This window comes from Ostrea edulis, chromosome 1 (assembly GCF_947568905.1).
Source record: "Ostrea edulis chromosome 1, xbOstEdul1.1, whole genome shotgun sequence".
Taxonomy (NCBI): Eukaryota; Metazoa; Mollusca; class Bivalvia; order Ostreida; family Ostreidae; genus Ostrea; species Ostrea edulis.
The window spans coordinates 18,180,683-18,194,401 of record NC_079164.1 but is presented as its reverse complement, the minus strand read 5'-3'; the positions used below and the strand labels follow the sequence as shown (position 1 = coordinate 18,194,401).

Sequence of the window (13,719 nt, the reverse complement as noted above, 5' to 3'; positions counted from 1 at the left end):
TGTATCACGTATTTGCACTAACCATTGACGTCTGTTATCAACATAATGGATAAAATTATTGACTTTGTTAAAAATGGACAGGGAAGCGAAATTGTGAATTTGTCATTACAGACATATTTTCAATGAAATGTAATTTGATATTGTAAACATATAATGCGAAGATAGTTCGCGCATTGAAATTATAATTTGAATTATTTCAAAACACTGTTACATATTCTTGGTTTGTTTCATTTTATTGATATGTTTACATCGTTATCAACAAGTGAACTATATAAGTAAACACAATTATCAGTTAGTAGCACCCGCGATTGTTTTAATGGGACTTCATTTTGATTTTAAACATTTATCTCTAAGCATGGCGGCTGTTAATAGCGGTCTCCTGTTAGCTCTTATGTTCTCCTTGCTTGCTGTGGTGGATATAAATGCAGATTCATCGAAATGCCAATCCACAAATGCTTCAGTTCTGGGATATGAGGTACTGCCCGGAAATGGATGGGATAACATTAGAAATGAAGTAAGAGGCCGTGTTGTCCTACGTAACTACAGCACATGTAAAATCACCGAAGATGGTCGATACTTGATTCCAGATGGAGTGTTTGCCATTCCAATAAAGTCTAGTCAAGTGGAGCTTTTCTCACAGCTGATTGACAACTGGATGAATTTTACCTCAGACACGGCTGCAAGCATCAACTTAGACGGTTCTATTACTATCGATGATCTTCCTATCAATGGCAAATTCTCAACGGAGTTCCAGGGCGTTAAAGGTCACCAAGTGAACGATGATTCCGCAACAATGAAAGTAAAGGCGAAATACGTTCGGTACTCGGCAAAACTTCAACCAGTTACGGCATTCGATCCATACTTCCTGGAACGCGTCACTAGTATTGCGCAACATATACAATTTAACCGAACCAATTCCGCCAAATATGAAAGTCAGCTTCTTGTGAGAAACTTTGGAACACATGTTGTTACAAGTATAGATGCCGGTGCAGCTATCGTTAAGATTGATCATATAAACAGAAGTTTGCTGGAAGATTCTTCGATAAATCGTTTTCAGTTATCACTAGCCGCCAGTTCTGATTTCTTTCACGGTAGTGGATCAGGCAGTATTGACCCGACAACACTTCAAAAGTATTATAGTTCACTCACTCATTCATCCATCAACACTTACGGTGGACCTATTTATAAGCCCATGAATTTCAGTATCAACGAATGGGTGGATGGAATACAAGACGACCTGGTGGCCGTAGATCGTTCTGGAGATCCACTGCATTTCCTTATTCAACCGAAACTATTTCCGAACATTCCCGTGTCAACAGTATATGAACTAGCTTCCTACATTGATCAAGCAATCAAGGCATACTACAAATACAACACTTATAAAGGGTGCACCGACCGTGATTCAACTAACTTCAATTACTACGCCAATGTTGATGATGGATCTTGCTCCCACAATATTTCTGGACTTGTGTTTGGTGGCATGTTTCAACAATGCAACGAATCCGGGGCCATTCCAAATATATGTCAACGTTTTGAAAGCAAAAACCCTTTGACAGGAGACTTCTCGTGTCCTGAAGGATTTGATTTAATGCCGCTCTTCACTGATCATCAATCTTTTACACAAACGCAGAAAGTATGTTCGAAATATTTGGTCTTTTGGTCAAAATGTCATGAAGTTTCTATTACTGGAAGAGCCACTTTCTCATCGTACTGGTGTGCAGCAAAGGGACAATTCGCAAATCCCACTGGTTTCCTGTTTGGGGGTGTGTTCTCAGATACAATTATCAATTCAGTAACTCAGCAGAAAAACTGTCCACCATATTTCAACCCAATTAAAACGGCCAAAGAATTGAGCGTTTGTGTTACAAACGACTTCGAAAACGGAGAAAAATACGCTATGCCCTTTGCTGGATTTTTCAGCTGCCAAAATGGAAATCCGATTACAGGAGGTTTGGACACAACAGTTGATACTGTTATAGGTTGTCCCCCGGGATATAGCCAGCATCTTGCCACAACGGAAGATGATTGTGATTTAATGTACTGTACACGACCTCTCACTATCCCAGCTAGTCCCATTGTAGCGGTTCGCAGTCCTCCATTCATGAAGCAACCACTGGAGACAAACTCAACCTCCGACTTCCTGGTCAGCGAGGACGGACAGCAATGGACACAACTTTACTCTGTGGACTCCACCTTTAACGGATTTAATGGAACTGTCTCCGGATGGATTGTCAATGATGGTACAAATTTGAATATGGAATCCCTATTAACATCGAAACAGAATCCAAGAAGTAGCGACACAAGGGTCTCTCCTGCGAAAGAATCATTTGGCAAAGACGAAGCTCAAAGGGCAGGAAACCACGTGGACTACAGAGGTGTTTCTGAAAAACACATTTCTTTCATTGTTGGTTCCTCCATAGCTGCTACCCTTTTCTGCGTCTTTTTCACCACCGTTATGATTGCAGTTGTCATTCGTTTTAAGCGTGGAAACAACTACCACAGAATGACAAATGATGAACTGCACTCAGTTAAACACTGAAACATATTTGCTATATTGGATGGAATGAACAATGCCTTATACAACACCTGTCAAATACCTATCGAATAAAGTATCAATTGCAATCTTTCATAGTTAATTAAACATGCCTCATTGTGTTTATTATGATTGATTCAAATCTAAGTATTTTCAAGAAAAAAATTACAGATTGAAATTAATGCAATGTTATATGCAAGAATTACCTATCATTACATGTATGTAATTACAATTTAAAAACAAGTTGGTTTTACATTTATTTTTTTCGCCCAGCATTAGAAACAAAAGTCATGTTTATTTTGGATGAGACCCTAACATCTGAGATTCTCTGTCATGGTACTTATTGACACCATAAAGACCCCTCCCCCTGCTGCGACACTCAACGCCATGTTTGGGTCACAGTTTGAGGTATAAAGACATCCTTATATGAGAGAAATATTCTTGTATGGGACGTAAAACAAAACAAAACAAAGACGGACGTTTATTTATTTATGTCAGTTACACATGTTTTCTTCAACAAGCAGTTGCTATGTCCCTGAATAATTAATCTGACTTAATATTTTCTCCTGTAATCCACTTCATTCTCAAAATTCGTCGTTAACGCAATGACGCACATCTATTCTACTTTGTGAAGGTGATGGAACTTTGGATTTCCAGATCGAACCGAGAATATCCAGTTCATGTTCCTCCACCTTCCAAGGTTTCTCTTTTGGGGGTACTCGAGAGGCCTCGCGTCTTTTCCTTTGCTTATCATGAGATCATCGTCGGCAACAAGATGTGGAAAAAACGAAAGCTTTTGAAGTTGTCCCTCGTAATTGTTTGGCGGATCTAATGATTTCAGTGGAGAGGCCATATTTAGTGGGTCCTTAAGGGCAAAGTCCATGGATCGTCTGGTTGGAGGTTTAAAAATAGGGGGCAAAGCCGGCCTCTGACGTTCAAATCTGTTGAGGATTCGCCAATTAATGAAATATCTATTCATTTCATCTTGTTGTTTTGAACTCTTTTGGACTTGATCAGCTTGGCATACCTTATAAATGAAAACAAAATTGTTTAAATGTATTTTAAGAATTGCTTGAAAGACGATTGCATTTTTTTTCTTCAAAAAATGTTATCTTCCAAGCATTGTGCAATTAAAACATAATCAACATAATAACCACTGTGAAAGAAGAAAAAGCTTCAAGATAGTTATAAACGACCAATCTATATATTTATGGACAGGGTGTGACTACATTGTGTGCCGTCGTCAATAATCTATATCAACGGCAGATGTCAGACTCCGGTCAATAGGTCATGATAACACTTGGGATAGACAGGGGTGACCGTCGTAGGCCACAAAACAACTCTCTATTGTCATACGGTGGCCGACATTTTAGATGACTTTGCCCGAACTTTCTTATGGTACAGTTAGGTTGAATGGACACCCATGGCCATAGCTATAATAAGTGGAACATCCAGGTACACAGTTCTAGTGGGTGGGATACTTAGGTACACAGTTCTAGTGGGTGGGATACTTAGGTACACAGTTCTAGTGTGTGGTATACATGTACCTAGGTACACAGTTTTAGTGGGTGGTATACCTAGGTACACAGTTCTAGTGGGTGGGATACCTAGGTACACAGTTCTAGTGGGTAGGATACCTAGGTACACAGTTCTAGTGGGTAGGATACCTAGGTACACAGTTCTAGTGGGTGGGATACTTAGGTACACAGTTCTAGTGAGTGAGATACCTAGGTACACAGTTCTAGTGGAAGAGATACCTAGGTACATAGTTCTAGTGAATGAGATACCTAGGTACACAGTTCTAGTGGGTGGGATACTTAGGTACACAGTTCTAGTGTGTGGTATACATGTACCTAGGTACACAGTTTTAGTGGGTGGTATACCTAGGTACACAGTTCTAGTGGGTGGGATACCTAGGTACACAGTTCTAGTGGGTAGGATACCTAGGTACACAGTTCTAGTGGGTGAGATACCTAGGTACACAGTTCTAGTGGGTAGGATACTTAGGTACATAGTTCTAGTGAGTGAGATACCTAGGTACACAGTTCTAATGAGTGGGATACCTAGGTTCATCGTTCTGTTGAATGGAATACTTGGGTACAAAGTCGTAGTGGGTGGGATACCTAGTTCTGATCGTTGGATCACCTGGGATCTGCAGTATTGATGGGTGTGATATCTATGTCCATACTTGTTCTGTGAAATACAGTCCACAGTTGTGATGTGTGGGACAAGTAAGTCTATTTTGATTTTGCGTATCGAAAACAGCCGATTTACTCATTTATTCTTTTTTTAAATTCATATTGTTTGCAGCCAACAATCGACATCATGTTGATATTGAAAGAAGAATATTTATGGATGATTAAACATGCAAAATATAAATCTGGTTGTTGCATGCAAAAATGTTTGTTTTGCTAAAGTTTATTCATCTTTAGCGCATATTCATAACGTCATAATAAAATATCACGTCATTTTGATGTAAGTGGGATAAGAAGAACATCCTAGTTGTGTAAATAAAAAGAGAGCATGATATGAAAGTTGAAAAAATGCCAATAACGTTCCTTGTTCTTCGTATGGACGGAAAGTCTAGAGCATGTACATTGACATTTTGATATCGATTCTGTGGGGTTCAAAATGCCCTTTTAGTCGAAAGTCGCCTCAATTATTTTTAAATGAAGGGTGAAGATAACGAACAGTGATCAATCTCATATATCCTATAAGCAATACCAAATAGATAGAGCAATGTATCTTTGTTTGTAAGGGTTTTTTTTAATGTAGTTTAGGAATCCAGTATAGGTACGGTAACTCATATTCATTTGACCCATTGACTGGGATATTAAATGTGTCTAAAACTGACGCATGGTTTTTAAGAATTTCATCTTTTGAAAGGGCAGTTGGAGTATAAGTACGATTACCAAAAGTGGAATTAATGCCAAGTTCGTTTAAAATACAGTTGTAAACCTCTGAGAAATTTGAACTAACAATCTATACCCTTACATTTTAATCCACCAATGACTAGGTAATAAGATTTATACGACAAGGAATATACATGTATTGCTGACATTTAATGTTCCACTCATTCCTCAAAAGGAAGTCACCACAGTGGTGATCTAGAGGTAGAGCGTGCGCACCGCATGCGGAAGGTCGGGGTTCGAATCTATATGGAAGATTTGAAAGTCCAGAAGTCATGGTGTAATTGAACAGCATTAGTTAAATAGAAATTTTATAGACTTTGTGTAGAATACTCTAGAGAGAACCACAATTTCTTACGATTTTAAAAGAATTATGAATATACATTGTCAATAGGTATTTACCAGTATCAATAGTTCAGCAACTAGTTCATTTTATAAATTTCTTTCAAGATGCATTTTTGCAATCATATCCCATACAACAAAACTTCAGAAAATAAAAAATATATTTCACAAAATATAGATTTGATATCATTTTATAGCAACAAAGTTGAGTAAATAGAATAATACTTTTGATATCCTTTTATAGCAACGACGTTGAGTAAATATAAAAATATTTAAAGAAATGATCGAATATTATAGGTGGTTAACATTTTGCGTTTAGATGAACAAGTGAAGATCGTGAACAGCGATCGATCTAATACATCAACAAAGAGTACAAAATTAATAAATTGGTAAACACATGCCCCTGGAGATATCAGAAGTGGGATCAGGTGCCGAGAAGGAGTAAGCACTCCTTGTTTACCGGCAACACCCGCCGTGAGCCCTATATCTTGATTAAGTAAATGAAGTAATTCGTAGTCAAAATCAGTATGTAAAGAACGGCCTAACAATTGGTATGAAATACATTCGACCTAGTGATAGCTTGTATTGGAAAATAAGATGATTACAACGATCATAAAAATTGCAAAATGCTGACTTTAAACAAGATTGTTGAAAGCCCTGTAACATCAAATGGCTCAATTAAAAAATGATCATACACTGAACATCCTCTCAAGTATCGAATCAGTTAAGAGTTATCAACACCATATGGAGGTTTCAATGGAATATTTCTACACAAATATGGGAACTTGAGGATGAAGAAGCTGACGTAATCTTGTTTACCATAAAGTTGTGTTGTTGGTTTGGCGTTGACATCTGTGTTTAATAAAACATCCAAATATGAAAACAGATGTGGAAGACTACCGGTATGTGGTGTCTTTTATTTCGAGTTAACTGGGATATATCGAATCGTGTGAAAATGAGTTCTGCTAACAGAAATAGATAGTACGTCGTTAATATATCTGAATGTCGAGTTGAAGGTCGCAGAAAGAGATTGTTTTTCTTCTCATGTAGAATCTTTAGATAAAATGTTATTACTCAGGGAAACCATCAAACTAGTTCAACGTATGGTATAGCTCGAACAGTATAAAGGAGCTGTGGAATGGTGCGAAATTCTTTTTATTTTACAACGTTATTGAGAAACTCATTGCTATAAACATGACGCATTTCCGAACTGTTCTGTACCCACCCCTGCCTCTTATTATAATGTATTGTCTGTCACCTAATTTGCATGAATTGTAATTTCACATTTTGTTACTTTCCAGTACGGACGTGAACACTCACAAAGACACTTTGAAACCCACAGGGTCCATATGTGTGTTACACACATTGTATATTTATGTTTGCATACTGTCATACCAACGGACTTAATGCTCAAAGTTAATGAAAAGTTGAACTGAATTGATCGATATACCGAGGTGGAATCTTTGAAATCTGAAAGGGAAACATCTGCTTATTAATCAAGAATGTTTGATCAGTAACAGAAGGACCGTGTCTATTCTGTTTTATATGCTTCTAATCTTTATCAGTTATTTCCTCTCCGGTTACATTTCATTAGTATATTTTATTAATTAGATTAAAACAACATAAAAGGGATGTTTTTCGCATTCACATCTGCATATGATATATTTAATTAGTTTTTTTCTTCTTAAAGAAGCGTAAATTGGATAGTAGGAACGTTCTTCAATTCTAATCAAACCAGGATCTATGCGTTGTATCGTATTTTAATATTGAGTTTTATTCCCTTTCATCCAATGAGTGTCGTGAAAGATGAAGATAACGAATAGCGATCAATCTCATAACTCCTCTAAGCAATAAAAATAGATAGTTGAGCAAACACGGACTCTGGATGTCCCAGAGATGGATCGGGTGCCTAGGAGGAGTAAACATTCCCTGACGAACGGTCGCACCCGTCATGAGCCCTATTTCTTGATCAGGTAAACGGAGTTATCCGTAGTCAAAATCAGTGTGCCAAGAACGGCCTAACAATCGCTATGAAACATATTAGACAGCATTTGACCCAATGGTGGGCTGTATTGGCAAACTAGATCGCTATAACGACCATAAAATTTGCGATATGCTGAATTTAAACGAAACTGTTGAAACCCCTGTACCATCAACTTGTTTGTCAGTAGCTTGCCTCGATTTAAAAACTGATCATACGCAGAACAAGCTCTTGCGTATCGAATCAGTTGAGAAATTTAAATACCATATGCAGGTGATAATGGAATATTGCTATATAAATATGGGAAGCTGACAATGGAATTGAGTTGTTAGTTTGTCGTTAATATCTACTTTCAATAAACTATCTAAATATGAAGCAGAAGTGGACGACTCTGTGGTGTCTATTATTTCGAGTTCACAGGGATATATCGAATCGACATATGAATGAAAATTATTATTGTTAATAGATAAAAGTTGTCCATATATCTAAATGTTGAATGGAAAGCACAGCAAGAGATTGTTTGTTCTCACGTAGAAGTTTTTAAATAAATTTTGCTTCATAAGAATATAAAAACACTTCAACTAACAAAGGAGCACAATTCGTGCCCATGGAAATTCCAACAGACTGTTGAAAGATCTGATCACCAAAGACTACTGTCAGTAAGGAAGTCCAGCATATTTTTTTATTTCAACTTCAGAGTACTTGTGCGTGGAATCAGAGTGGTTTATAACAAAATAATTTTTTTGGATGACTGATCACTAGATATGGATATTTCCGTTTTCCATTTCTGTTGAAGAAGCAACTGACTATGATGTCAAAAAGTCTAGTATTTAATTCATCGTGAGGAATGGTTGTGTAAAGTGTTGAAAAGTCATACGTTTTAATGTTGTGGATTTGAGAAAAGTTTTGCGATTTCAATTTAACAAAAGGCTTAAGGACCACAACTCTCACAGGTCACCTTAACCCTTCTTTTCTTCAACAGAAGATTTTTAAAAGATCTTTTCATACCATGGAGTTGGGACTGAACTGAACTTGAATCTACACAACGTGGAAGTGCCTCAATATCACTATGACTAACATGGTCTTGCTGTTCTGAAGAGGTTTTGGAAGATTAAAAAATAGACTTCACCCATATTCATGTATAATATAAAATGATCCCTGATTTTAGTCCCACCTCCACTCCAAGGTCCAATCATTGCATATGAATAATGAATAATCATGGTCCGGTTTTAGAGATTTCCCCCAAATATACTCACGTAAAACTTTCACACCCTATTGTGGCCCACCCTACTCCTCGGGAGTCATGATTAGAACAACTTTGAATCTCCAATCAAATAAATTTTGTAAAAATATGTCATAATATTTTTACTATTTCTTAATTACCTTCCTTTGAAAAGATGTAACCTTTTTGAACAAGTTTAAATCCCCTTTAACAAAGAATACTTTTTGGCAAATTTGGTTGAAATTGGACCTGTGGTTCTGGAGAAGTCTAAATTGTGTAAAGTTTACGGACAGAAAGACGGACGGACGCTAGACAACACTTGAGATTAAAGCTCATGTGAGCTAAAAATTAATAGTACCAGATGAAACCCCGCACAAGCGCACTTATTGTATACAGGAAGGAGGTTTTTTTAATGCATGTTTGAATTGTTGCGCACGTGAATTGAATGAACGATATTGTTAATTCAAATACATTTAAGAAATGTTTTTGAATAATTGCATGCATTAGTTATGTTATATCTATTGATATCAGAAACTGTAAATAAAACTTGATTATTAGGAAGTCAATTGGAGCTCAAAATTAAATGTTTCTTACGTAACATAAATGATCTCTCTCCGTATTGAAAATTAGATAATGATTTTACGAATACAGTCGTCATCCGTCGTGCCGAATAGTTGACAAAAGACAAAATGAGCGGTCGTTCATAATTTCAAAATTTGAAACTCAGTATTTAGAATGTGTTTACAATGGTAGTTTTTGTCCAGTGCGACAAATTAAGGGCAAAATTATGAATACACGTGGTTTCATCTATCGAAAACATAATGTATACTTTATGAATGAGAAACAGAAATACTGCTATATTGTAAACAGCAGACTGATTTCTTGGATATGGCCAGGTGGTGTACATGTACAGTTATGTACAACCTAATTTCAGTAAAATGTTTTAACTTTGAATTAAAAGGCGCAAACTTCCCAGAACAGTCCCGGACCATTCGACATCTGACATATTGGACAGTTTTCGATTTATTACTTATGTTCAAGCAATCTCTACCCAGAGTTATCTTTCCCGCTACGCTCCACTAATACCTCTGTCAACGTCTAAAAATCATATCAAAACGTACTAAAATTAACTTAGCATATCAAACTGTAATGATCATATCTAAGCAAATCAAACACTTGTCTGAATTTTATAAACGCAGAAGCTGGTAAATATGAGACACCTGAGCGAATTAAAGGGTTTTATATAAATATTCATTCATCCAATAATACTTGAATAATCATGGAATTCGTTGTTTTTGTGAACTTACTGTAAGATTTTAAGCTTAACACTAAAACTTGTAAAATCATACTTTATTATGCAATAGGTAGAAATAAGTTTTGCTAAGAATCTTGACATTCAGACGTTGACAGAGGTGTTGTAGCGCAGCGTAATACGCCCTCTGGTGAGAGATTGATGTTCAAGATCTGTGTCATCACTAGATAGAATGTGCTATCGTTAAAGTGATAAATACGATAGAATACGATAGAATACAATAGAATACGATAGAATGCGTCCCATATACCCGCAATATAGCAAAATAAAAAATGCAATCAATGCATGTTTCGGTAAAATCACGTCGCATATCATTAATATACAACAAAAAAAAGTTACCTTCACAACTGACTCGCCATTAATTCCATTTTAATTAGCGTAGAAAAAGAACTAAAACCTAAGAGTTTGAATTTCGCTGTGTACAGTTTCCATTTTACCGGAACTTGTCATTGCGTAAGCGAACAGCTCCCAAAAATGGAGATATGGCCTTTTATAGAAAATGTATACTACGATCTTTACTACGCCGTTATTTTACAGGAAAATTAACTTATAGTTTCCAATAAACGTTGTAAATTAATAAATATGATTAAGTCAACATTGCAGCGTCGAATTAAATCAATATGAAGGTTTGATATTCGTCTTTTGATGAAAATTGCTTTCATTAGGCCTGAATGAAGAAAATAACCAGATTGCATTGGCAAACACTTTATATCTTTTCCGTTTAGCGTTGCAGAGTTTATTTCTGCCTGTTCGTCTTTCAATTCTACACGGTAATTCTGTGTCCACTGCACGTCGTACTCTTTTTATCTTCAAGCTCTTTGCGAAAGGTAAGTTTCACTGTTTTCCAATATAGTAATGGGTGGTTCTTCATTGAGCATTCGTTTTGGAAAACAGCAGGGTGTTCCGATAAAAGTTTCCGGTAAAATGGCAGTCAAATTGAATCGAGAAAAGTGCTCAGTTTACAATATCATTTTACGTATTTTTACAGTGTTAAGGACTTCCGAATTATCAGTGAGGTTAGTTGTGTTCAATTTTAACTTTATATTTACGCGTTTATTCTTTGGTGATTTTAAAATCGTTTTGGAGCGATTCTGCAATTTTCTGTTACATTACGGGCATATGGGAGGCATTCTAACTGTGGTGAGAGCCTGTCCCGAGACACAGTTAGATTATTCTACGTCATCACATAACACGTTCAACCAAAATAAAACTTTTTTGTGTGTTTATTGTTTTGTACATATCAGTAACTGTTAATGAATTATTATAAAAAGTCGTAACATTGACTTCTATAATCACGGAAAAAATTAAGAACATCGAAAATATCAGATGAATATCGTATTTAAAAATTTATCGAGGTGTCAGATCGTTGGTCTCGGGAGGGGGTGTCCTTCGCTGAATGAGATGTGTATAAGTAAAATGATTTTAAATCTTCATAAAATGATAAATATGGTCCTAGTCGAAACTATTTTAAGTATAATTAACACTGTACACAATTTTATGCTGATCATGTTGTAAACCAATCGCAAAATCTAGGGTTGTTTTTCGGCTTGCCGGAGAGGCCCGGGAATGTGCGATTGGTTGTAGACCTAAGCGTTCATGATGTTGCCTCGTTCTGGGCGCTTCGTTCTGGAAATTCCCATAAGACTGATTCAAGAATAAAATCACGGATTGAAGAAACGAACAGGCATATTTTATTCATTCAATAATTCTTCTGTAAGATCAAAATCAAGAATCGATAAACAACGGATGTACTTCATATCGCATTATCTTAAGGGGGTACTCTACATCGTCATAATGGCTGACTTCCTTTTAAAACATGGATGAAAATATAAATATCAGCAATATTTGCCTATTCATTTAAAAAAAAATCATTGTCTAGCCGAGTAGCTCAGTTGGTTAGCACGTCGACTGCTGAACTGTAGATCGCTGGTTCGAGTCCAGCAGGGCTTTTAAAATTTTCTCAGATTGCTTTCAACAAAAACTGCATTATTTTTTACTAAATAAAGTAGATTTGAAAGTTTTCAATTTCAAAATATTGTTGAACACATCCTTCACTTTTCACCCATATCAAATTTCTCTGCTGTAGCATACCTCCTTAAGTTGTAAATGTGGCTTGCATCCGCCAAAGCATGTCCACCACTTTACTCTCATTTTTGCTATTTCAGGGCAGTTTATCGAAAGCAAAGGTAGGTTTTTAATTAATTTTACAATATTTAGTAATCAAGTATAAGATTCTATTATAGGTTACGGACTCCGCCTCACATATGGAATAATATCAAAGGTGCAAACATTAACTTTGGGTGAAGCGTTTAGGAGTTTATTGGCAAAATTTATCAAATTATAATTATAGATCTCATATTGCAAGTAACGCCTTAAATGACATGCAAGGAAATTCAATATATTGTATTGTTATATACACTGTAGTTCTATAACCCACTATAGGGTGATGTTACATTTTTTTCTTTCAATATTAGCCTTGTAACGTTTCTCGATTCTAGTTTTATAATCCGAATAATTTCTAAACATACTCCATATTTATCATCATATCACACCTCCTTCTCCAAGTGCACGATGCTTAGTATCAGGTCTATGATGCAGAAACATGCATGAAATTCAACACCTATAAACTGACGATAATGCCATACCATTATGTAGTAAAAATGAAAATTTCACAGAAAATTAAATATCAGCCTATCAGTTTATTTGATTTTTTTTTTCTCAGTGAAAGCCCTCACATAAACATTGATGCCTAAACTTACCGCCAACACAGCTACCAGGACAACAGCTATAAAAGATCTAAGAACCAGAAATTCCATGTTTAACATTACAATATCCCCCAGACGAATCCAGTGAGATGGACAGGTGCTCGGCTTAATGAAGGTATTGGTTAAAGGGGGCGGTCCCTGAGAAATGACCACCGCGTAATGATCACATCTAAGACAACGCTGTAAAGGAATCGTCCAAGATTTTGTAATCAACGCTGACAGATTCTAAGTGAAAATCGGATAGTATTAGCAACAGTAACAAAAAACCCTTTAAATAAAATCACTTTTACTGGGATGTGTATACCGCTTATTGGATCGATTTGATTATTAACCGTCTGTCTTGTCTGGGGTGATCATTTGACGTTTTTTTTTTCGACTTGTTCTGCTTTAGGTACCGACCTTAGCGAAAATGCTCGATCTCCATTGATTTTAAGAGTACTCAAATCTCGTAGCAATTCGAAATGAAAGTCCACTTAATTAAATCGCAGTCACATTCAGCTCTTCAGAATCGTTGCTTTTCATGTTACATATTTATAGTGATTCCCAGGACGCGTTTATTAAGCAGTGTAATATTCATCCACTAGTGACCTTAACAGATAGAGCCTTTTAATCTTAGTGATCACTCATTTTATTTTTTCATTATTTTCGCTCTCCT

The 13,719-nt window shown here is 36.2% G+C and overlaps 1 protein-coding gene across 1 annotated transcript; it reads left to right on the top strand.

Annotated features, from left to right (window-relative positions):
* The first annotated feature begins 355 nt into the window (after positions 1 to 355).
* LOC125663674 (macrophage-expressed gene 1 protein-like) lies at positions 356 to 2,539 on the top strand. The gene has a single exon (XM_048895996.2). The coding sequence runs from the start codon at positions 356 to 358 to the stop codon at positions 2,537 to 2,539; it is 2,184 nt and encodes a 727-aa protein (XP_048751953.2).
* The last annotated feature ends 11,180 nt before the right edge of the window (positions 2,540 to 13,719 follow it).